The sequence below is a fragment of the Furipterus horrens genome, unplaced genomic scaffold (assembly GCF_987537825.1).
Source record: "Furipterus horrens unplaced genomic scaffold, mFurHor1.1.pri manual_scaffold_17, whole genome shotgun sequence".
Taxonomy (NCBI): Eukaryota; Metazoa; Chordata; class Mammalia; order Chiroptera; family Furipteridae; genus Furipterus; species Furipterus horrens.
Window position 1 is genome coordinate 6,287,671 of NW_028327187.1, and position 26,686 is coordinate 6,314,356.

At 35.0% G+C, this 26,686-nt stretch overlaps 1 protein-coding gene across 5 annotated transcripts in view; it reads left to right on the forward strand.

Annotated features, from left to right (window-relative positions):
- The window catches only part of ATRX (ATRX chromatin remodeler), a 166,213-nt gene that overhangs the window by 55,583 nt on the left and 83,944 nt on the right, over positions 1 to 26,686 (forward strand). For 4 of the 5 annotated variants that reach the window (XM_090265392.1, XM_090265394.1, XM_090265395.1 and 1 more), the window contains 6 exons: positions 1,193 to 1,260; positions 1,567 to 4,640; positions 9,505 to 9,577; positions 20,133 to 20,266; positions 20,794 to 20,970; positions 24,989 to 25,082. In XM_090265392.1, the coding sequence (XP_090121518.1) occupies positions 1,193 to 1,260; positions 1,567 to 4,640; positions 9,505 to 9,577; positions 20,133 to 20,266; positions 20,794 to 20,970; positions 24,989 to 25,082 (3,620 nt within the window). The remainder of the gene's footprint in view (positions 1 to 1,192; positions 1,261 to 1,566; positions 4,641 to 9,504; positions 9,578 to 20,132; positions 20,267 to 20,793; positions 20,971 to 24,988; positions 25,083 to 26,686) is intronic. The other variant, XM_090265393.1, reaches the window with a different exon arrangement.

A 26,686-nucleotide genomic window follows, 5' to 3' on the forward strand; every position in this document is an offset into this window, starting at 1 on the left:
ATTCATTCACATATTAATGAACCTTAGCTTTTACTCTCAAATGGGGCATAAACCTTCAGCCTGTTATGGTAGGTATTTTGAAACTTAATGGTAATGTATGTTCATGTAGGATAATGTTGCTAAGCTGTAGACACAGTAGCTATTTATATAGATGATGACTATTACATTTATTAAGTAGCAACAATGTGTAATGCATTTCTTTCTTGGTAGATTTTATTTTAACTTTTTAATTGTATTGGAATGACATTGGTTAGTAAAATTATATAGGCTTCAAGCGTGCAATTCTATGTATACCATCTGTATATTGCACTGTGTGCCCACCACGCAAGGTCAAGTTTTCTTCCTTTATCGTGAATTTGGCCCCCTTTACCCGTTATTATCCCCACTTCCCTTCCTCTGGTAACCACCGTATGTTGTTGCGTCTATGCGTTTTTGTTTGTTTTTTCTGTTTGCTCGTTTGTTGCTTTCAGTTTTATATCCCACATGAGTGAAATCATATGGTTCATCACTTTTTCCATCTGACTTATTTTGCTTAGCATGATATTCTCAAGATGCATCCATGCTGTCGCAAATGGTAGTATTTCATCTTTCCTTATGGCTGAGTAGAATTCGTTGTATACATTCACCACATCTTCTTTAGCCAGTCTATTAAAACTACAAATGGAAACTGCAAATGAAAATTGCAAATCAAAACTACAATGAGATACCACCTTACACCTGTTAGAATGGCTATTCTGAGCAATACAATTAATCACAACACTGAAAATACTTATTCGCAAAGCTGCATCCACCCCTACGTTCATTGCAGCATTATTCACGGTCACCAAGATATGCAGACAACCAAACTGTGTCTCAATATCTAATATATTTTTATGTAGAGCTTTAGTAGCTAGTCATATGAGATCAGAAATTTACTTTACCAAAATCTTTTATAACTTTATATATAGGACAGTGTGCTCAATAATACTAACATCTATTTCAAGGAATTAGTTTCCCGAGCTACTCCTATATCTGGAGTGTATTAGTATTGAGTACTTCATATTGAATGATTTGCTTTGATTGTCTAAAAGAAACACTCTTATACACACATATTCCCTTTACTTATTAATCACTTAGAAGATAAAGTTTTTGTTCTCTATGGGTGTTACCAGTTTCGAATAAAATTCCCCCACCTTTTTTTTTTTTTTAACAGAATTGCTTTAAATATTACATGAGCGATGATATTAGCCGTGATTCGGATGGAATGGATGAACAATGTAGGTAGGTACTGCATCAACATCAACTAAAATTCAGTGTTATTTATTGTTTTGGAAGGGGGAATTCTTATAATATGTTATTAGATCTATTTTTTTGTTGTTGTATTATCATCATTGTCTTTAATGGTAGATTGTTCTTTTCCACAAAGTCTTAGGTTTATGTCTGTTTTAAGTTTCTAAGAAAGAATAAGCAGATGACCCAAGTTGTTTTACTATTAAAAATTGCTTGCAGGAAAATGTGTTTTAATAATGAAAAGATTTAACATGAGTTTCATTTGGGAATAATATTTTAATCTTTAAATAATTTCAGATGGTGTGCAGAAGGTGGAAACTTGATTTGTTGTGATTTTTGCCATAATGCCTTCTGTAAAAAGTGCATTCTACGCAACCTTGGCCGAAAGGAGCTGTCTACCATAATGGATGAAAACAACCAATGGTATTGCTACATTTGTCACCCGGAGCCTTTGTTGGACTTGGTTACTGCATGTAACAGCGTATTTGAAAATTTAGAGCAGTTGTTGCAACAAAATAAGAAGAAGATAAAAGTTGACAATGAAAAGCATACTAAAGTATATGACCATACACCCAGATTTTCTCCAAAGAAAAATAGCTCAAATTGTAATGGAGAAGAGAAGAAATTAGATGATCCATGTTCTGGTTCTGTAACTTACTCTTATTCAGCACTAACTGTGCCCAAAGAGATGGTTAAGAAGGCAAAAAAACTGATTGAGACCACAGCCAACATGAACTCTAGTTATGTTAAGTTTTTGAAGCAGGCAACAGATAATTCAGAAATTGATTCTGCTACAAAGTTACGTCAGCTTAAGGCTTTTAAATCTGTGTTGGCTGATATCAGGAAAGCCCATCTTGCATTAGAGGAAGATTTGAATTCTGCGATTCAAGATTTGGATGCTGTAAACAAAGAGAAAAATACCAAAGAACATAAAGTCATAGATGCTAAGTCTGAAACTAAAGTACGAAAAGGAGAAAAATTCTGTAGTTTGGAAAGGAAAGATTTTTCCAAATCAGAAGCTAAAGTGTCGAGAAAGCAGGTAGATAGTGAGCACATGGATCAAAGTACTCCAGGCGAGGAACAAAGAGCAAAGAAAAGTGCCAGTGGTGAACACGAGGGCTCTGATAAAAAAGAAGAACCTCAGTATGAACCTGCTAACACTTCTGAGGACTTAGACATGGATATTGTGTCTGTTCCCTCCTCAGTTCCAGAAGATATTTTTGAGAATCTTGAGACTGCTATGGAAGTTCAGAGTTCAGCTGAGCATTCCGGTGATGGCAGCAGTTTCACTGAGCAAGAACTGGAGAGTTCTTTAAAATTACATACTGCTTCAAAAGACAACAAAGGAGGTATTAAATCAAAAACTACAGCTAAAGTAACAAAAGAATTATTTGTTAAACTTACCCCTGTCTCCCTTTCTAATTCCCCAATTAAAGGTGCTGATTGTCAGGAAGTTCTACAAGATAAAGATGACTGTAAAAGTTCTGGCGTGAGCCCCAAGCCAGGGAACTATGAACTTGGACAGGAAAAAAATGATAATGCGTTTTTTGTTGAATGTGAAGTTTTATTACCTTCTTCTGAAGAATCTGATCTTCGAAGATCCCCGCGTGTAAAGACTACACCCTTGAGGCGACAGACAGAAGCCAACCCTGCAACATCGAATTCAGATGAAGAGAGTAATGAAACAGTTCAGGATAAACAAAAGCTGTCCAGTCCAATGAGAAAAAAAGAGAAGCGGAATTCTTCTGACAGTGTTACAGAGAGTCCTAAAACTACTAAATTGTCTAAATCTAAGCAGCCAGAGATTGTGGATCAAAATTCAGATTCTGATGACATGCTAGCAGTCCTCAAACAGGTATCCAGAATGAGTCACAGTTCTTCAGATACTGACATTAATGAAACTCACACAAATCATGAGAAGACTTTGTATGATTTAAAGACGCAAACAGGGAAAGATGAGAAGGGTAAAAGAAAACGAAAAAGTTCTACTTCTGGCTCAGACTTTGATATTAAGAAAGGCAAATCAGCTAAGAGGGCGATAATTTCTAAAAAGAAACGAGAAAACCAGTCTGACTCTTCCAATTATGATTCAGAATTAGAAAAGGAGATCAAGAGCATGAGTAAAATTGGAGCTGCTAGGACATCCAAAAAAAGAGTACCCAATAGAAAAGATGATGATTCTTCCGAAGATGAAAAACGCAACAAAAAAGGATCGGATAATCAAAGGCAGCAAGGGTTGAAGGCTGCACAAAGAGGATTATGTGATGAGGCTGGAAGAAAACAAGAGAGGGACAACTTTTCTTCCGCAGAAGGCACAGCTGCTAATGACAAGACCATCTTGGAATTGAAAGAGAGGCTCTCTAAGAAGCAGCAGCCAGGTGTTTTTTCTGATGCTAGCGATAAGCCTTCTTGTGGGAAAGAGGAGAGTTGTAGCTCTCCAGAAGACAAAAAGGTGGCTGAAATGAAAGCCAGGAGGAAGCATCTGAAAACCAAAACCTCTAAGAAAGTACAGGGTAGCTTATCTGATATTGCCAAGAAGTTCTCAAAGAAAGAGCACAGTGACGACTCCTCTGAAGATGATAAAAAGCAGAGCAGAAAGGGAACTGAAGAAAAAGAAAAGAAAGCTACACACTTGAAGAAGAAACCGACGAAGATCGAACAACTATATGAATCATCATCTGATAGCACTGAGAAGTTACCCACGGGAGAAGAAATTTGTCATTTTCCTGATGGCATGAAACAGAATAAGAATGGCTCAACCGATGCGGAAAAGAAAATTAAAAAAATCAAAGATAAAACTTCTAAAAAGAAAGAGGAATTATCTGATAGTGCTGAGAAGTTACAAGGGAAAAGAGATAGCTGTGGTTCTTCAGAAGAAAAAAGAAGTACAAATGTAGCATCTGGAAGAGAGAAGAAAAGGTGCAACTTACCTGAAAAGAATTCAAGGAAGAGTTCATCATCCGACACTGAGAAGTATTCCATGAAAGAAGAGGATTCTCATTCTTCTGATAAGAAACTGAAAAGAATAGAATTGAGGGAGAGACGAAATTTAAATTCAAAGAGAAATACCAAGGAAGTACAAAGTGGCTCATCATCTTCAGATGCTGAGGAAAATTGTGAAGGTAATAAAAAGCTGAAGAAGCAACGAACGTCAGCTAAAAAGAAGGCAGGCGGTGTCAAGGAGAAAATGAGAAACTCCCTCAGAACAACCAGTAAAAGGAAGCAAGCTGAAATTACTTCCTCATCATCTTCTGATACAGGAGACGATGATCAGAATTCTGTAGGCGAGGGCAGCAGTGATGAGCAGAAAATTAAGCCTGTGACCGAAAATTTAGTCCTTTCTTCACATACTGGATTTTGTCAATCTTCAGGTATGCAAAAATAAATTTCAAATGTATAATTTGAACTTATCCTTTCTTGCATAACTACATTATTTAATTTTCCCCTGAAGCCAGTCAAATGCAGGGTTGCTGTTTAGGAAAAGACCATTTAAAAATTGTTTACAGATTTACTAGAAAACCTTTCTCCATTTATTATCATGTCATCATTGGAAATTATTCCAAAAATCATTACAGTTACGTATCAGATATACCAAGTTTGTTGGTATAACGGAATTTTTAAATCAGTGTTTAAGGGTTTTCTCTGAAGTAATGAGTAGTAGTATTTTATGAAGGAAAACCAGACTGGTGCCACCAGTATTTATTAGTATGATGGAAAGAAGTGCTTGGTGCCAGTGACACACAGCGTGTGACAGTTTGAACTGTTACTATGTATTTGACCTTTTTGGCTGGCCAGAGTAACTGTGCTGCATTCAGTCCTCTGAAAAAAATGAAATTTACTTCATAGAAAGCCCTTGCAGATCCCATCATCAATTTTTTTTTTCTAATGGCATTAACAGATACTTCTGTGTTGAGTTTTAAAAACAAAGGGAGAAAGAAATTCAAAAAGTAGATGGATTAGCCTACCCTGATAGGGTTTCGGTCGGCTGGTCAATGATACTTCACCGCCCACCCAAAGACGTATAAAAATAATTTTTATCATTTTTGCAGTTGTTTTTAAAAATCAGTTGTATAATGTAGTCTTGTCACACATTGTCTTGTTTTTGTTTGTTTGTTTTTTTTTTTTTTTACATCAGTAAAACCTGTCAGTTAACCAGAGAAACTTGACATTCATTTTAAAATTTTTATGAAGTAGATTTTACTCACAACTTAAGTGTTCCCAGCACAGGCCAAATGCTTAAAATTTTTCCTTCATTTTTTTATGCTAGGAGTTTTTATTTATTTCAATTGGATTTTAGTGGAATTAACTTGAATCTTGTGTTATAATAAAACTAAATTCTTTTATGGAGTGCTTATCTAATGAGCTGATTTGAAAACCAAGTGTGTCATGCATGGCATGTTCAGTTTAATACTCTGTTATGTCACATTCCTAGATGGAGCTCTGCCTGTGAGGTTAATACATTGGGCCCACAGTTCGTGAAACTTTAGCCTAATGTGTTTCAGAATTTTCAGCTGTTTTTCGGAACGATAATACAGCGTAGTTACCATATGTTATATAATACCTCCAGTAGGGCCTAAGGCGACATGCTATCAAACACATGAGTGTTTCTGCAGCAAAACATCAGAGCCCATTCACACTTAGAAGAATAAACAGTTCAGGTTTGGTTTGTTGCCAAGTGAACCTTGGTGCCACCTTGCACAACTGTTTAAGTTTTGAGAGCTTTTTGGATTTCAGAATTGTATATAAGAGATTGTGGACTTGCATTCAAAACACAATCTCATAACGCAGTATAATGGGTGAAAAACATGAAGGGATTAAAGGGAAAAAACTCAGAGACACACAGACAACAGCATGTGGTCACCAGAGGGAAAGGGGGTGGGCGCAGGTAGAAGAGGGTAAAGGGGCATAAATGGTGATGGAAGGAGACTTGACTTGGGGTGGTGGCCACACAATAGAACATACAGAACATGTGTTCTAGAATTGTCCACCTAAAACCTGTGTAGTTTCATTAGCCAATGTCACCTCAATAAATTCAATAGAAATTAAACAATTTTATAGTTACTTTGATATCAAATCAGTGTATTTCTTATCAAGTTAGTTGAGAAAACTCTTATTAAGGATTAGAGTGTGAGAATAATAAATTGTAGTTAGTTACATGGAGTAGCCTCAGTAGCAAATTCTAGGCTATTGAGCTAATCTTAAACTTTGGAAACCTGATTTCCATGATTAAACAGCTTCCCTAGTGAAATCTACATGTTTGATTTCAAAGACTAATTTTAATTTCCCCAAATCTAATTTGATATGACACATGTTTGGAACTGTTAATACCTAGTGTAATATGTAATATGTGCTCATCAGATGTTGAGGAGAGATGGCAACATATGGTAAATACTCAGAGGAGGGTGCATTTCCCTATAGTTTCTTGACTCAGCACTAGTCTAGGTCATTGTGTTTTATTTTGACTTACGTTACTTCATTCTGATGGACTGGTGTGCTGATGGGGAGGGAACCGTTTCTCACGTATATATTTCGAGAAGCCCTGAGAATTCAGCACTTGAGCAGATGCCGGTCTTGTAACTGCTGCTTGGTAGTGCAAGCCTTGTTATTCAGGCTTTGTTCACCCCGGATATTTCTTGGGACTCACTATGTTACGCGAGAAAAAGAAGATTGCTAGAGAGTTGCCACATCTCAAAATTGGAGTTTGTCAGTAGAAATACTTAAGTAGAAAAGAATATGAAGGGCATTGAAAATAAGCATCATAAGTACTGTTTTTCAAGATAAGTTTTGGTGTAAGCCAGTGATAAAAGTGGTATTCCTTAAGAATTTGCTTGCATGTATATATAAGCAAGTTAAATTTATTCCCCTAATATGTCCAATTTAATTTAGGTGGCAATTTTTATGAGCTCTTAAAAAGCCTTCCCCTAAAAAAAAAAAAAAAAAAAAAAAAAAAGATAGTAATAAAAAAAAATAAAAAAAATAAAAAGCCTTCCCTGCTCTCATGAATTTAGAGGATTCCAATTTATTCAGCAATAATTGGTCATCCTATTACATGGTATAACATTTTCTTAGAAATTGGGGCTTGTAGGAGTAGAATGAACTGTAGTTTATACCATTTAATTAGCTGTAAATCAGTGTTAATTGATTACTGTTTTGAGTTGTGAAGACAAGAATCTGTACACAGGTATTTTATATATTTCATAGAGGATATGAATAACATGTATTTTCTCCCAGCATATTGGCACTACCTTTTAGAAACTCAGATTCTTTTTACAGAAATAAAGATTCATTATTAAAAGAAAAAGAAATTGGGGTTTGGGAATGGCATAAGCAACTGAGATTAAGAACACAGTTCTAAGGCCCTGGCTGGGTAGCTCAGTTGGTTAGAGCATCACCTCAATATGCCAAGGTTGTGGGTTCGATTCCTGGTCAAGGCACATACAAGAACCAACCAATAAATGCATAAATAAGTAGAACAACAAATCAGTGTCTCTCTCAGATCTATAAATCTAAAAAGAATACAGTCCTAGGAGACTGCAATCTTAATGAGTAAGATAGACATAGATAAATCTTTAAAAAAATACCAGAAGAAAGATGTAAAAGTAAAATGGGGCTGTGTGTTAAATAGCAAGTGAGCCACTTAATGCAATAACAGATAGCATTTGAACACAATATTGAAGGATGGATCAAATTTTGAAAGGTATAGTAAAGAATCACAGTAATATTGCTGGCAATATTACATTTGAAGACTGGTCTGTTTGAATAAGGTATTATGAGTTTGCTAGGATATTGTGAGATTTATTTTTGCCTTTATTTAGTGTATTTCTATTCTGAATATGTAATTGTCTATATTTATGGATTTTTCTGTCCAACATTTTCTTCAAATATTTTATTATGAAAAACTTCCATATGCAGAAATGTTTCTTTCATTAACATTGTACTTGCATATATAGGGTACTCTTTTAAAGATATCTATCTATATATCCTATCTACCCATCATTTAACTAAAATTTTTTGCCTTTTTAACTGTTTATTTTTAAGTAATTGTAAAATCACAGGATTTAGCAACAAAAAAATTACACAGGGAGATAATGGTTATCCTACATTCAGTTTCCCCTAATGGTAACAGCTTGCATAACTGTAGTACAATGTCAAAACCAGGAAACAGAAGATTTTTCAGATTCACCAGTTTTACATGCACTTCTTCATTTGTCTGTGTGTGTGTGTGTGCATAAGTATAGTTTTATGCAACTGTATCATTTGTAGCTTAGTAAGTCACCACAACCAAGATATTGAACTGCTCCATTCCAAGTTTCCCTTGCGCTACGCCTTATGCACAGCTTCCTTGCTTAACCCCATTCTTAACCCATAGCACGTATTAATTTGATTTTTATCTGTGTTTTGTTACTTTGAGATGGACTCATGAAGTATGTAACCATTTGGGATTGGCTTTTTTTTTTCACTTAGTGTAATGCTTTTGAAATTTTGGATGCTTTTCACATAAATAATAAACATCAGCATACTTCTCCCTAATTACTTCAGCATATTTAGTATTAATAAGAGTTCGTTATTTAAATTTGTTTTTGAGGCGTATTATTTTATATATAATGAAATGCTAAATCTTAATGTCTTTAGAGTTTTAATCAAAGGATAGAAAAGTAGTTTTTTATAAGAAAATAAGTTTTACTGTACTTGCATGTATCTGTGTAATTCTACTCATTAATACTATGCAAATCAAGTATATTTTTAAATTACTTGGTACTACCAAAATATTGATAGCTCTTCTTCAGTGATGTAGGAAAAATTACATATGTTAGCTTTAAACTTAAGATGGATCACTACAAACCTTATTTTCTTTTTCTTTTTAAAAAATATTTATTTATTTATTGTTTTTCTATTACAGTTGTCCCACAAAGCTTATTTTCATCATGAAACTTTTGCTCATGTGATAGCAAATGGTAAAGACTTGTTGCCTGAAGGATGAGCTTTAAAACCCTTGTACTCTGGGAAGAAACTTTGAAATATATGAGATTAAGTTAATTTATTATTTTACTACTGGCACTTCTTAAATTCCCCATGTGCTTTTCTTATAAATTATTTTTAATCATGTTTTGGATCCCACAGCACAGTTTACGACCCACTAGTTATTAAAGTTTTAGGCCTTCACTTTTATTTTACATGGTTTAACTTATATAGATAATTTACAACTAATTTTAAGTGTGCTTTTTTCCCTTCAAGGAGATGAAGCTTTATCTAAATCAGAGCCTGTCACAGTGGATGATGACGACGATGACAATGATCCTGAGAATAGGTATGGTTCCATCTGTAAGGACTCTAAAAAGATTATAGCACACCCTAGGTGGGGCACAGACAGCAGCAACAGAACCGCAAGCTGGTTGTAAAAACCAGGAGTGCCTGCTTTAGAAAGCCTTGCTCACAGTCTTCCTGCAAGTTTGAAAGAAAGGCCAGAAAATGGGCTAAAACTCAGAAACCTTAAGACAGAGTAAATATATTAACACACCTAGCATAGGGTGTGTTACAAATGCAGCACTGTCAATTTTATGTTTTCGTGTAAACTGTGCTAATTTTTGAGAATGTTTTAACTTCAACAGATTATTTTATTGATGAAAATAAATCATACCTCAAATTGGTAACAACAGACAGCTCCTTAATATTTGATGATCAGTGGTTTTTAACTGCCATTTCGTATGGTGGTCCTATTTATTAAAACACGTTCAAAGTGAGAAAAAGGAGATTGGTCAGATATTTAAGATGAAGAAATCACTATCAGAATCAACTTACAAAGTGTCCAGACTGATACAGATTTTAACTAATTTTGTAATAAAATAGAAGTAGACAGTATGATACTGTTAACTTCAGGAACACTGAACCCGTAGTTGCAAATGTAAACGTAGCCTATACAGATATATTTTAGTAATGGTTGGCTAGGACAAGAAAAACATGCAAGGCAATGGAGAATAAAAAACAGTATTAAAGAATATCACCATAATGTTTTACCATGGCTTTTTGAAACCTTTCCCTGTACTATAGTATATCCCACATTCATCATCTTCAGCCAAGTGTGGTGTACTGGAGGGAATTTTGGAGTACAGCAGTCCCTGTCTATATCGCGGTTCACTTATTGTAGCCTCACTGTATCGCGGGGTTTTAAAAATGTTATTTTTCATTATTGATCGCGGATTTTTTTGCTCTATCGCGGGGTTTTGCGGTCCTTTCTACATATGTTGTTAAAGTGACGTAGGTTTAAGAGTGTAGAATAAATGTAAGGTTCCTACTTCGCGGGGGTGGGGTGGGTCTGGAACGGAATACCCGCAATAAGTGAGGGAATACTGTCTTGGGAATAGAAGTATCTGACTTCTGGGTCTAACTTCTGTAATACTGTCTCTGTCACCTTGGGCAAGTGACTTTCCTACTCTGCCAAAATGTTCTGATTTCTAAAATCAGAGTGGATGAAGTTTATTCTGATTAATTCTAGCTCTAAAAGTCTATGATAGACTTGATCAGTTTTACTAAAGAGCACTATATTAACCATTCATTTATTTCTAATAGTAAGTTTTAATATTAAGAAAACATAAAAATATACCTTAATTTTTGTGTCATAATTTTGTAAGGAATTAACTTGTAACTAGTAAGTGCTATGGAGACAGCTGTTATTCTTGCTCTGTTTTATATCTTGCTAATGCTCATAGGTTTTTCTGTTTCAAAGATCGGCATTCTCCTAATTAATAGAACATTTTTATTAAGGTGAATGAACAATTTTATTTTGCACTTTTGAGTAGAGTTTAATCATGGATACAAAAACAGATGCTGCTTGCCTACTTACCTTTTTGTTAAAAGTATATATCCAGTTATTTTATGGGATTAGGGATAGGGCCCAGAATGAAATGGTAAGGACATACATTTTATTCATCAAGGATTTTATAGAATATGATCACAAAGAGATTATGAAAGCATTTAAAGATTTAGTCTCTTAAAATGCTTTAATTCCTCTTCACTTATTTATGCTACTATTTGTTTTCCTGTAAAATATGAGCCCTCAAATGTTATTGAAAGACTAATAATGTTTAAAACATGCTATTTTCTAATTTAAGAGTGAATGATGAACTTTAATTTCATATTTAGCCACCAAATGAAAGTGTCATTAAGGTATTATAATTTTATATTTCTGTTAGAGCTTGTCAAAATATAAATATTATTACAATCTTTTAAGTTAACTTTATTACATCTCTCTGTAACTGGCAAGTATTTTATTGGAAGGTAACCATAATTTTATCTTGTGTTTGTGATTTAAAAATACAACCCTCTTGAGTACTTTTCAGAAGAATTGAATTTTATCCTGGGCATGTTTTTCTCTGTAGTCAGTTTAATGCACTTTTATAATACATACCAGCGATTTTCAATTGGTGTGCCGCAAGAATTCTTAAAACATGCAGTACCTCACTTTTTAGTGAGGAGCACTGACCTCTCTTCCCAGAGATTGTCAAATTAAACAATGACAACAGCCAACACAACAATAACCATCTATTGTGAATGAGTCAAAATCATACTCTTCCCCCCCCCTGAGGTCAGCAAAAAATATATTTTTGGTGTGCTGCAGAATTTTAGTAATTTTTTAGTTTATGTGTGCCATGAGATGAAAAAGGTTGAAAATCTCTGATATATATCATTAATAACTTGCTGCATATCCAATATATCAAAGAAGTACCTATTACCCATGGGTTATCTAATGATGGGGATACAGTTACCTTCTTGAACTATTTTAGTGTAGGTGATGTATTTGAGCATATTTGAAAATGCATTAAGCAGCTTTTAGATCATGATTAAGTCTTAGAATTATTTTTAACCAATCTTACATTTTTGAGTAAGGATGTATTTTGGTAGCTAACATGTACTTGTGTGTAAATTTTTACACAGTTATGTAATTGCATGTAAATTGCGTATAAATTTCATATGATTTGCTTTAGCAGTATTGTAATACATTTTCAGTGTTGATGTTATGGAGCAGTAGATAGTGTATTAATGCAAGTGCTTAACTAATTGGATGCAATAAATTTCTTTGAAACTTTTTTCTTGTTCAGCCATTTGATTTTAATTCTAATGCATCTTTTCATGAGACTTGAAAGAATTTGTTAGAATTGAGATATGTAGACTTATTTTGTAGCTGAAGAAATTTTGATATTTCTGAAATTGAGGAAGTAAATACTTTATAATTTCCAAAACATTAATTATGATCTATGTACTTATATATTTGTGTGAAAGTTTTACAATAGATTTCACTGTTGTTATTATTTTTTCTATTTTAAAGCTATGATATCTTTTGAGGTCATTAAAAAAGACTTAGCTATGTTCTGAATATTTTAGTGGGTGTGCATAAGTAAGTTTCTGTTATTTTATCTTGCTATTACGTAGCATCATTTATATTTGATAGTAAATGTATGCTATTGTGAAGGTGCTCTAACTTATAAATTAATTCTGTATAATTGCATTTATTTAATGAATAATGACAAATGTTATAGGTTGATTGACAGTTTAACTTTCATTACTTTTTTAGTTGAGCCTTCTAAAAATATTAATAGTAGTCTTAACTTTATCTTTCTGTGTCCTTTCTGAAAGGGAGAATAATTAATACCAAACAGTTGGTCAGGTTACTTAAATTATACACATAATTTTACAGTCAGTTATTTGAATGTGCCATTATTTTAATGTTGCCTTTTGAATACCTGTTAAGTGTGTTTAAAATTGGTTCTTGCATTGAATAGACATTTATTCATGTAAATTTTTTTTTTTACTATGGTCACAGTTAGGCTGGTATTGAAAATGCATTATTATTTCTTATTGTTTTGAATATACATAGATATATTTTCAACAAAACTTTTCTAATGTTCTATATTTTAATACCCACACTGTCAATTAGCCTTAGTGATAAGATGGTATTGTGTTTGAGTTTAACACTATTAGTGTTGAGGATCATTAAGCCAAGTTTTGTCTTTAGAGATTGCATGCTAAAACAATAACTTAAAGAGTCCATTCCTTCTGATAAAAAAATTACATTTGGAATATTCTTTTCTAATATTTTTGCAGGGTGTGAAAAATATTTAAAACTGAGCTTTTAAGAGAAAAAACACATTGCTAGATTCTTCTTCCTAAATAAACATTCTTTTTTTTACATCAATTTTGATTAAAAGCTGAGATTTTTTATATGTATACTCTTCCCTGCCACACACACAGATATATTTACTTTATAGTTGAAAAATGCTTAATTGGGTCTAGTAATACCCCAATTTTTCTTACAATTTCTCTTTCACTGGGGCTAATATTTTTAATAGAAGCAAAATTTGATGTGGAGATTGCTTAAAGAAATCGCCCTTTCTTAATAGAAGTTTTACTTAATTATAGTGGAACTACTTTACTTTTCAAATTGGAAAATATGCTAATGATTGTTTTTTCCCTACTAGCTTAGTGTGTGTATTCTGATAATGTGACTCTACTTTTAATCTAGCATATTTTGGGAACTGATTAATGATTCTTGGATGTTGTTCATATAATGAAGATATTTAATGGTTGTTTACCTGATTTCAACAAAGATTAATGGCATGATTATCTCAAGTTCCTTCAACATATGACTTACACTTGGTTCCCATTTTAAACACCTTTCCAAATGTTCATGTTCTATACATGTCTTTACCTAATTTCTGTACCGATTTGCTAAATGTGGAATAATTTTTTTCTATTAACGTAATTTTTTTTATGGTTGCCCTGTTGGATTAGCAAAATTGCTTTGGTTCTTTATGTGCTTGAAAATCAAAGGGAGCATTTTAAAGGAAGTAACTTGTTTTTATATTTAAGTAAAGGTTTCAAATGGCAATTTTAAGGTAATTCTTTCTCAATTTACTTTGTCCTTATAGCACAGGTAAGTTTTAATTTTTATTTTTTAAATGGTACAGCCACTTTTGAAGACAGTTTCTTTCTTTAAAAATATTTTATTATTTTTAGAGAGAGGGGAAGGGAGAGAGTAAGAGGGAGAGAAACATCATTGTGTGGTTGCCTCTTGAGCGCCCTCAACTGGGGACCTGGCCCACAACACAGGCATGTGCCCTGACTGGGAGTTGAACCAGCAAACCTTTGGTTCGCAGGCCAGTACTCAATCCACTGAGCCACACCAGCCAGGGCCACAGGTAAGTTTTTAAGTCATTTATGTATAACAGGTGTCCAGCCAGTAGGTAAGGCCTCTTTGTAGATATGTAAACTGGTCGCAGTCGCCATCAGCTTTCTTTATGCTCAGATTCTCAGGAAGGAAGGAAATGCGCTCAGTAGTGGTCATTTTTCTGCTCAATATTTCAACATTATAACCAGCCTTCCTTTCATGGCCATGTTCTTTGGTGATATTCGGACTTTCAGAAAATGAGAATACCCCCAACCAAGAGTTTGGGATTTCAGCTGTTAACAAAATGAATTCATTTTTCTCAATTCATATATGCCTCCTTATCTTTAACTTGGAAATTTAAAAATAAAATTCATGCAAGTAAATCCTTTTACTTTTTAAGTATAAAACGTAAACTAGTTCTTTAATATGATCAAATTTTCTATATATATGTCACTGTTTGTAAATTATTTCTTAAGATTTCCTCTAAAACCAACTTAGATTTTTTTTTGTAATTTAACATAAATTATTTAAAAATTATGGGTTTTTGATATCATACAGCTTTTTTTATATTCCTATATATTTTTGAAAAAGAACTCATTTGATATGAGTTTTCCTGGTACCCTCACTAAAAAGAAAACAATGCTGTTTCTCCGTAATTGCAAACATTGTAGGAGATGTGAATAAAAAAGTTTCAAATCATTATATAGCCTTTTGGTTATTTAGTGACTTCATTATCTCACAGATTCCACCATGTTGGGGTACACAGATTACTATGCCTCAGTCCTGTTTTTTGTAGGAATGTTCATATTAACATACTAATTTTGAAGTGAAGAGTTAAATCAATACACTCTGACCTGTGTGGTTTATTTGGTTGGGAATCATTCTGCCAAGTGAAAGGTCACAGGTTTGATTCCTGGTCAGGGCACATTTCTGGGTTGCCAGCCTGGTCCCTCCCTGGTCAGGGAATGTGGAAGAGGCAACCAGTCGATGTTTCTCTCTTACTTACATGGATGTTTCTCTGCCTTTTTCCATCCCTTCCTCTCTCTAAAAATAAATAAAATCTTTTAAAAGGCTAAAAACTACTAATACAGATTTTGAAGATGAGGCATTCCATAGTAATTCTGTGAATTTTTTTTTTTATTTCGGATAACATGTTAAAACCTCAAACCCTACTAGGAGAACATGTGTTCACCACCCTGTTCTCACAAAAAGATATCCAACATTGTTTGGCTATAGTCATTTGCCTTGCTTTGCATAGTAACCTTTAAAATATATTGTTATGTTTTAGCACTACATAGACAGTTGTTTTGTCACTCTAAAGGGCATTATTTAAATATGTGATCATATCCAGAATTCTCTGTTTTAACTAAATTCTTCTGTTATATTGAGCACAAAACGTAAAAATTAAGACTAAATTTTTGTAACATGTGGATGGAGTCATAGTACTTTGGCCTTCTAAAACTGAGTTTTTTATTTAGCAGGGTATTTTGTTTTTATTTTTAAATTTTTGTTATTTTTATTGTTTTTCTATTACAATTGTCCCACTTTTTCCCTCATCGCGCCCCCCACCGAGCTCACCCCTTCTCCCACGGTCCATCCTGACCCCGTTGTCCTTGTTCATGGGTTATTTATATTAGTTCCTTTGCTAAATCCTTCCCCTGCTTTAAACCTGTTTTCCGAACATCTTAAAAGGTAAAATAGTAGATTGCACGAAATGTGTTAGATGTCCTGTCAGCTCATTTTAGAGATGGACCACAGTAAAGTAGTGATGCTTAGAAAACTTTTTAGAACATCTTTACAAATTAAAGCTCAGATTAGCTCATTTCTAAGTGCATGTATTAGAAACCCGTGAGATGCGGGGGTCTTTAAGAGTCTGCCTGCAGTGTATTTCCCCCAGCACCCATCAGGACAGAGGGGAGCAGAGCGTTCGCATAGTAACATTAGTCGCATACACTCGGGATCTTCGGCGTTACTCTGGCTTAGCCACTAACTAGCTTTCTTTGGCCAAGTGGTCCCCCCTCTCTGAGCCTGTTTCCTCGTCTGCGAAATGACGGAATTGGATTCTAACGTTCCTTCTTCTGAGTCTAACATTTTGTGTCTCTTTTCTAATGACTGTGTCTCTAACGCTCCCTGGTGCAAGAGATCCTTCTCTTGATCATTCCTTTTTATGAAACTCAACGTCTTGAATTACTGATCTACCTGCCAGCAAGAGACTGTTTGCTTTCTTTTCCCGTCTGAGTGCTTAAACAACAGACATGATTCATTTCCTTTATGTATAGGATCAGAATTAGTGAAGGCTTTCTTGGCTTTCTCTCTGTCTCCCTTTCTGATTTCTTGTTCCTCTTTGCATTGTTGGGCCCATTCCTTATTTTACTTTTGCTTTGTTTTCATAGGTGAAGGTGTAAGGTATAAGAAGGCATTATCTTGATATACGTTATGCGATTGAGAAGACTTAGCTTGTTTGGTTTTGGAATTCTTCTATTTATTCTCTCATGCACCACCAGTTTCTGTCGCCGTTTGTGGGCTTTTACCCTCCGTCCCATATTGTTTTGCTTTCTCCCCATCTCCCTTCCCCTGCTTTCAGGAAAGTGGGGGAGTTCCTCCGTTCCTTCCAGCTCTGCCCAGGTTTTCCACTCAAGAGTGGCACAGCCTGTGCCTCTAGTGCTTCTGATAGTCACCACTCCTTTGGATACCACACCTGCCTCAAGATATAATATTAAGCATTGAGATATCCGGGGCAGTACCTCGTGGTCTGGATGATTTTTCTCAGAAACCTGGAAAGCCTCAAGAAAGGAACCTTCAGAGCGAACAGAATGAACTAGGGATCATGACTATACATCCATGACATGCGTACCAGCACGGGTCCGGCCGAGGCCTCCAAAAGTGATGCTTTGCCAGCCTCAGCTGGTTCTCAAGTGATGATGTCCTTCAAGTCTCTGTGGCCTGTGACTCAAGAGTTAAGTTAGTGGAGTTTCCCTTAAACCATCTCACAGCAGGCTTTGTAGGTGGGACACATCTCACCTCCACATGTTCGCTCACTACAGAAATTGTAGGTCAGCATTAGCCCGTAGGTCCTTCTAATTAAGTTCTAATTTTGAGGTGTAGGTTATGTTATACTCTAGGTTTATGATGCAGTGGGTCTTTGTCACAGTGGACTTCCGCCATCAGTCATAATTTATGTTAGTTGATTTAGCTTTATTATCCTTTTTACAGCTTAACGTATATGGCAATACATGAGGTTTTCCTTTGGTCAACAGGTGTTAGAGGTCAAATCTAAAACATCTTAGTGAGTTAAATCTTAGAGAGTCTCCATTACTCTGTGTGTAAATTTCAATTTGGAGAAAAATGACCATTCTCTGAAGTTGTTCATTTTTTTTTCTGCTTCTAAAGTGGCTTTGATTGTTCTATGTATTATGATCTTACTGAAGGTTGTTGATAATTATATAATTCTTCTGTGTGCGGATCTCATTTCATTTCCCATGATGTATTAGTTGATACAGAATTGTATCTTATTATCTCATATTTCTTAGTTTATGATGGTTGAGAACTTGAGTATGATTTAGGTAAGTTTATGTGTTTTAACCTCCTACTTAGTAGACGTATTCTCAGGAGTCTATAGTTTGAAAGGAGGAAAATTATGTGGTTTCTTACAAATAACAACCAAGTCTTTATAGTTAATATGTCATCTGAGACTTTTTTTGAACTTTTAAATACAAACTGAATAAGGTGATTGAACTAACCTGTACAGTAACGAAATTAATAATTTATTTTTGTGCCACCCAAATAGTGATATAATATCTTGTAACTGCAAGTGAACTAGGCTTTTTTTTTTTAATTTGTAATTCAGTATCTAATGCTTAAAATGCGCGTGTGCATGCTCACACCCTTTTAATTATCCCAAAACAGTGGCTTTATCCAAATTGGTCTGAGAAAGATTTTGCTTGTCTTTGGAAAATGACAGTGTGGTATGTATTAAAGATGGTTTTAGAGAGGTTTTTTTTAGACACATACTTTTATTAAATTTAAAGAACTACCCTTTTTTTATTCTGAAACTTTCCTAATTTGTGTTCAAATAATTCTTTATTTTATAAAATGATGAAAGTAAATGATATTTGGGTTTAATTTTTTTCTTAGCAAAATGAAAAGTTGGCAATCTTGTACCAGTCCCCATTTTAAAAGTTTATTTTGTGCAAGTCCACAGAGAACCATGGATTTCGAAGTTTAAGAGTAATGTTTTATACTTCAACTCTAGTACAAACTAGAATGATCTACTCTCCTCTTTATTAAAGTGTAAATCATGGCAGAAAATTTCAGAAATGCAAAGTCAGTCTATGGTTCCCTTTTTGCACATGGTAACTCCATTTTCTTAATATTTCTGATCCCTCTATTAAGGAAGGGGGTACCAAAAGGCGTATAATAAGCATTTGAGGAAGTGATTACGTGTTTTACTTCACTCTGTTTAGGTACCTTTGCTATGTATCTTTGAATATAAATAGCAGTGTACATTCTACCTTTTATACAAAATTCAGGGGACATTAGCATGCATTAACATCTACTATTAAATTAATTCTTGACTGAAATGTGAGTGCGTGTTAAAAAATATAAAGACAGGTTTCAAATTCAAAAATAACAAATATTCAGTAATTCCAGCTTCAAGTTTTTGACTGAGCTAGAGAGCCAGTCAGAGTTGATCTTTGTCCTATAAACTTTAGTTCATGTAAAACTGATAACCATGCCACCTTCTTTTTGAACCTTTCTGTAAGTTTTTCCATTCTTACTGTGATTTATGAATTTGTATTGAAAGGACATCTAGATGCAAAACACCTCATCTTGCACAAAAGCTGCACGATTGCTTTTATATTAAAGATGTCTTCTTTTAGTGCAAACATGGATATTTATTAGCAATACATTTTATTTTAACATAAGGTGGTATTAAAGAAGTACTTTCTTATACTTTTAACAGTTGAGTTTTAATTAGCAAATTGTTCTTTGAGGAGAATCCTGAGAAATTTTGACATGAATACAGCTATTGCACTGTGCTGTTTTGGAAAGTGAAAACTCATTTATGATAATTTGTGATCTTTTACCATGTGCGTGATTAATAGCACTCACGTTCCTTCTCTGTCCTAGCTTGACTATATAAGGGCTTTCTGATTGCTTCAATACTTAACGTTTAGTGTATGCTTTCATTTGGTTAACAGAATTTATTAAATAAATTGAAATTTAAGGGCCGAAAATATTATCCCTCAGTTTGAGACAGCTTCATAACGAAGTCGTTTATTACACATTGATTTTCTAAGAATATGTTTTGCTGTTGCATAAATCCTCTCATGCGGATTTTTGTGTTGGAATGCCATTTGTGTGAAGGAGTAAATTTACTATTGTGGGCCTGTCTGATATTATAGGTATTGGTTTGATGGCAACAGAGCAAGTATAGGCTTGGAAGGTTTAACAAATATGAAGTTGAAATTGGTCAAAATAGTTCCTTAGAATTTTCAGTATATTGCAGAATTACATAGAATTGTGAAAATATCAGTGCTAAGAGCATTTTCAAAAGTTTTGGCTATTAGCTTAGGTTAAAACATGGTCTTGGTAATCTATTTATAATATAAAATTTCTTTTTAAACGGAATTTTTGTTTCTATTTTAATCGGTTACACTTCATCAGCAAATATAATTTTTATTGCCTTTTTACTCTCAAGAATTGCCAAGAAGATGCTTTTAGAAGAAATTAAAGCCAATCTTTCTTCTGAGGAGGATGGATCTTCGGATGATGAACCCGAAGAAGGGAAAAAAAGAATTGGAAAACATAATGAAGTAAATCCAGGCGATGAGGGTGAGCTCCCCCAAGAAAAGTATAGGATGCCATAATTTGCTTGTTAGAGCAGTTCAATCTTTGAAGACTATGTGACCATCTAAAATATGAGCCGTGGCTGGTTGCTCAGTTGGTTAGAGCATCGTCCCAATACACTAAGGTTTTGGTTTTGATCCCTGGTCAGGTCACGGACAAGAAGCAGCCAGTGAGTACATGAATGAGTGGGACAACTAATCTATGTCTCTGTCTTCCTTTCTCCCTTTCTCCCTCCCCGCTTCCCCCTCTTCACTCTAAAATCAATAAGTAATATTAAAATGATTTCTTTTAGAAACCTGTAATATGCATTGGTGGCATTTAATCAATATTTATTAATAGTAACAGATCAGGTCTGATGTACAAGATTGCCTGCTCTCCCCAGTGAAACCCAGGCATGTATGCAACCCTGATCTTTTCCAGGAATCATGATAATTGCCAGCAAACAATGCTTTCGTAAAATGTTTTAAAGGGAAAAAGTCTGAAGGTTTTGCTGACTTATTTTCTCCATTTAGAAGCAAAAAAGCAAGTCAGCTTTGAATCAGATTCAGATTCAGAAGAATCTAAGAAGCCAAGATACAGACATAGGTTATTGAGGCACAAACTGACGGTGAGCGACGGAGAGTCTGGGGAAGAGAAAAAGGCAAAGCCGAAAGAGCACAAAGACGCCAAAGGCAGAAATAGAAGGAAGGGTAAGACATTTTAATTTTGCATGTAAGGACCTTATTGGTTTTAGAAACTCATTGTAGTAATGAAATTTAAGTATATCATCTGCAACAATTGACTGCCTATATTAAATGAGCGTTAGCATACTGGCAACAACTGTCTTCTTGCAGGAGAGTGAAACAGAGAGTGTAGGGTGGGAAGGAAACCTAGGAACCAGAGAGATGATACAAGTGCCATTTTTAACCTGGAGTGGTCATTCATTTAACTTAAAAAGACAGATAACTATGGCAACAAATAAAATATATTTACAAGCAATGTAAAAAATATAGGATTGCCTGTAACTGCAGGGAGAAATAATGCTTTCCTATGAAAAAATAGAAGATGCAGTATGTAGTTTGGGTAGACTTATGCAAGCTTATATGCAAAACTTTTATGTTGTCAGATTAAAGTTTTATTACATTAAAAATCTGAGTCCTTCTGCACCAAGGGCTTACATGGTTTAAAAGCATCTCTGATATGACTCTGATAAGTAGCCAGATTTGGCAGTCACTGGTGTAAAAAGAATTATTGGATTAATGTTATAAGAAATTATAGTGCCATGGGGCATGTTTTCAATAACAGAAGTATTATATAGTGTGGCACGAAGGAAGATTTCTTTAGCTTCCTGGGCGGTGGAGGGTATCCCCAGAGAGGATGTCATAAAGTTGAGGAGGTTCACCTAAGACACCAGGTTATAAATGGAGAGGAGGTAGGTGCGCTGTGAGGATTTGTAATGTAAGCAGGGAAAATGTTTGAAAAGCCTGTGCAACCTGTTTGGTAAGTGGTGGGGGGGTGCAGTCAGTGTGGTAGGGCTAGACAATGGGGGGGGGCAGAGGGAAAGGAAGACTAGAACCTGGGGCCGGGCCAATAACACAGACCAGGTACTGAAGACCCTCGGAAGCCCGCGTTTCTCACACGCGAGCGTCTGGCGGCGGACTCATGGGTATGATGCTGTGGAATCAAACGTGGGACATCCCTTTGGTTTGTTCATTTCCCTTGAGAGTTGGGGGAGACCATTCTTACGTTAAGTAATTACATAGATATTGAGCAATTAAGTGTCATATTTCCCCAAGGATGTTGGCTAACAAAAAAGTTCAAAAGAAAGTTGTTTGCTTCTTAGGGGAAGATTGTGACGACTCTGCTACCCAACTCCCTTGGGCAGATAACTCTTCTTTGCCACTAGGAATAGGAAAGCACTTTGGAAGTGACCGAGAAGTACAATGGGCTCCACAGGCTGGAGAGCCATTGACAGGATTTAAAAAAAAGTTTCAACTTAAAAAAGTATATAATTATCTTTTATATTGTAGCAGTGTTGAGATATAATTCACAAATACAACTTTCCTATATATAGTGTTACAGTGTACAATTTAATTATTTTTAGTGTATTTACAGAGCAGCGCTACCATTACAAATTTTTTATTTGTGATGTACTATACATACAGAGGACTGCACATTTTGTAAAGTTGACAACTCGAACACGTGTGGCACCTATATAAAGGCGCAGGACATTCATTATTCAAAAATCACAACGGCAGTGCAACCCACGGAAGGACGTGGCAAGATCAGATTACTTGCCTGGTGTCCCGTGAGAGTGAAGGCTTTGAACCTGTTCAGGGGATGTTGCTGTAGCCGATGCCAAGGGCAGCTGCTGGAGAACAGGAAGGTTAACTTGAGTTATAGCAGAGGTTGGATTGTTAGGCCTTCCTGGCTGATATTAAAGATAAAAGTCTAGGATGACTCTGGTCTTTGGAGTTGTATGTTTTTGAAACCACGAAAATAGGTGAGATTGCCTAGTGGAGCTCTGCAACGTTGCAGAAATGCAGGGCTGAGGAAAACATCTTGGAATGCTGAACATTCAAAGGTCTTCGAGCAATAGATATCCATTAGAGAAGAACAGGCTGAAGCCCCGCTCCCCCCAACATACACACATCCGTAATATGCCATGTTAATAGATAAATAATAGTACATCATTTTCTGAATCCTTATCTCAAAAATTTCTTTGCAGCAACTTCCATAACAACATGAATTCATGTGCATCTTAAATAAAAGGAGAGAAATATTGATTTTGACTTGGAGGTGCAGCGTAGGATAAGAGTCCTTTAGTGGGCACAATGACATTCAAAATGCTTTATTAAAACCCAGCTTTTCTGTGACCTATGTTTTCATTGTCTTCTGTGGGTAACTTTATTAGCCTAGTGGTTTTTGTTTGTGTGGGAGGCAGTACATTAAAATCCCAGCATTCCTGTTGTTAATACGAATTATGATCATAGTGATTTTTAAAGGCAAAGTTGAGTAAAGATGAGTAGTTGCAACAGAAAACATACAGCCTACAAAGTTGAAAAGATTTACCATCATACCTTTTTACATAAAATGTTTTCTGACCTGTAAAGTGAAATACAGGTCTTTCTCCACTAAGGTCATTTTTGTGCTTCAAAATCCAACATAGCATTCCACGTCACATTCAATTGTAATGTCTTAGTTTACTCCAAACTGTGATAGTTCCTCCGTCCTCTCTTTCCTGTCCTTTCACGCTTTTGAAGAGTACTGATCAGTTATGTTCTATACTGTCCCCTGTGTGTATTTGTGTAATACCTTCTCATGGTTAGACTGAGGTTATTATGCATTTTGGCACGAATGCCACAAAAATGATACTGAATCCTTCTAATTGTATCATACTGGGTATGTGATGATGGTATGTCTTACTACTGGTAATGGTAAACTTGATTACTTGGTTAAATTGGTGTCTGCTGGGTTTTTCCACTGTAGAAAATATTTTTTGGTTTGTATTTCATGAATGTCTTGTGGGGAAATATTTTGAGACTTTGCAAATCTTCTGTTTCTCATACTTAAGCCCATTAATTTTCGCATCCTTCTTGCCTGGAGCAATGATTACTGTGCTGTTTGTCTGGTGATGATTTTCTATTTCTTTCATTACTTCTACATTTAGTAATGTTAAGGAAAAGTCTGTTTTCTCCTATTTTTAATCTCATTACTTATAGTAAGATAGACTTATTTATTTTATTCTATGAGTTATAATCCATTTGTTTCTTTTTTGCTCACATTGTATTAGGTTTAGCTCATGGGAGCTCCTTCAGATCTGATCATGCGTCCTTTGAATATGCTCCTGTCATTTCTTGAGCACAGCTGTAGTTTCTAGCGTCATATGACATTCCAGACTCATTTTGTATTTTCCCTGGTTGGCATCCTCCAGCCAGAAAGATGGGTATTCTCCTGGGATTTTAGATGTCTGTGTCGTAGGTGGCAAGTGTGGTGCAGAAAAATAAAATTTGGAGAGAAAAAGAAATCAGGGATTCTCCTTATATTCTTGTGATCTGCAAGGCCCAGCTTCTACTTTCCAGTGTTGTGGCTAGAAATGAGGTTCTCTGTGTAGTTTTGGAATTGAGCCTGCCTTCCTCTCCCAAAAGCAGAAAAGAAAGGAGGGAAAAAAGACCGCTCAACACCCATCTCCCAAACCTCCCGTTTTATAGGGCTCATCATTTAAGTTTTGAGTTCAGTTCTTAATCTGTCTGCTACTGTTCTCTTTTCAGAGTCCTTAGGTCATTTCTTTATGTATCCATCCATAGCTTTTAGTTCTCATAAATGACAAAGTCTGCAATCACCGTTACTCCATCATGGCCAGCCTACTGTGCTTGTTTTGAGTAACGAGAATTCTTTTATTTTACTTTTATTTACCTTTGATAATTATGGATATGTCAGTATTTTATTGACAGGTAAATTCTTATTTTTAAAATTAATATACAGTTAATACATGTAGAACTGTAGTTTTACAATCGTAGTTGAAACACCTTTGAATTATTTTCATAAATACCACTTGGACCATTTACTGGTCTAATCTATATGATATAGCACCCATTAATGTATATATTCCAGATGTTCTCACAGCAATCTATAAGTTTTAATGGAAGTAAGTTATTGACAAACTAAGCGAATTACATTTGTATTGAAAACTATTTAACAACTTTATATATACATTTTTTGCTCCAGTGAGCAGTGAAGAATCTGAAGATTCAGATTTTCTGGAATCAGGAGTTAGTGAAGTAGTTAGTGAATCTGAAGATGAACAAAGGCCCAGAACAAGGTGAGTATTACATTGTTTTTCAAAATATTTAAGAATTAATCTGAATAACCATGTTTAAATTATTTGTAGAAAGGTTGCTGTTAACTAATAAAGTAACTATTGAATATGTTGCTTTGAACCTGTTAAAATTATTAATTTAAAAAGTATATATATATATATATATAAATAAACTGTGTAATTGAATCATGTGTTCTATAAATGAGGTGAACTTTAAGTGTGCAAGAACACTTAAAAAAATCCTTACCCGAGGGTATGTTTATTGATTTTAAAGAGAAGGGAAGGGGGAGAGAGACAGAGACAGAGAGAAACATCGATTGGTTGCCTCGCGTACGTGCCCCAAACAGGGATAGAACCTGCAACGTAGGCATGTGCCCTGACCGGGGATCAAGCCCGTAACCTTGTGGTGTTTGGCATAATGCTCCAAACGACTGAGCCACCCGGCCAAGGTGCAAAAAACACTCTTGACTGTAATTTTGGTTGTTGTGGGGGAGAATTATAGTGTAGTAGATAAGAGACTGGTTTACTACTTTTTATTTGTAGGAATACCTTGTGCTTTAGTTTCCTCTTCTGTCAAATGGGGGGATTACAACATAGTATTTACCTTACTGATTATTAGGGGTGTTAAATGAGATGGCTCATTTAAAGGGCTTGTTTATGATAGTGCTTACTTGGCAAATAGTAAATGCTCTATGGATACTGATTACTGGTCTCACTAGTGCTACTGGTATTCTAATAATTAAGGTATATTTGTTCTCTTAATACATAAAGCCAGTGATCTAGATTAGTAGTTGTTTAAAATTTTGCTTTGTGGCATGGTATTTTAGAATAATGCTAAACAATCTTAAGATTTAAAAAATTTCTCAGAATAATATGATCCTTCTATAATTTATAAAATAGGCAATCTGTGTTTGTGTACACGTATGTCTGCATAGGTGACTACACTTGTAAATTTTGAAAAGGGAGCCCTCGTGCACTGTTGGTGGCAATGCAGACCGTGGCAGCCACTGTGGAAAGCAGTGTGGAATTTCCTCAGAAAACTAAATATGGAACTGCCTTATGACCCAGTGATTCCACTTCTCAAATATATCCTCAGAATCCTGAAACACCAGTACAAAAATATTCACCCCTATGTGCTTAGCAGTGTTATACACAATAGCCAAGATCTAGAAACAACCCAAGTACCCATCAGTAGATGAGTGGGTAAAAAAGCCATGGTACATTTACACAGCGGGATACTATGCGGCTGTAAAAGGAAGGGAATCTTAGCATAAGTAATAAAATACAACTTAAAGAGAAAAGAAAACCAAAACATTTGACTTTTTTTATATTAGTACTTACCAGGTTGTGCCTGGAATATAGCATCATATTGTACTTTAGGGAAATACAGTAGATAGCAGGATGCAATGATGATTTTGAAGAACTGACATAAAATTCACATAACACAAAATTTACCATTTTAAAGTATAGAATACAGTGGTTTTTACAGTATTCACCAAGCTGTATGAGCACCAGCAATTTAATTTCACAGCACTTCCATCACCCCTGAAACAAACGTTGTACCCATTAGCAATCACTTTCCATCCTTCCTGCTCCCTGTCCCCTAG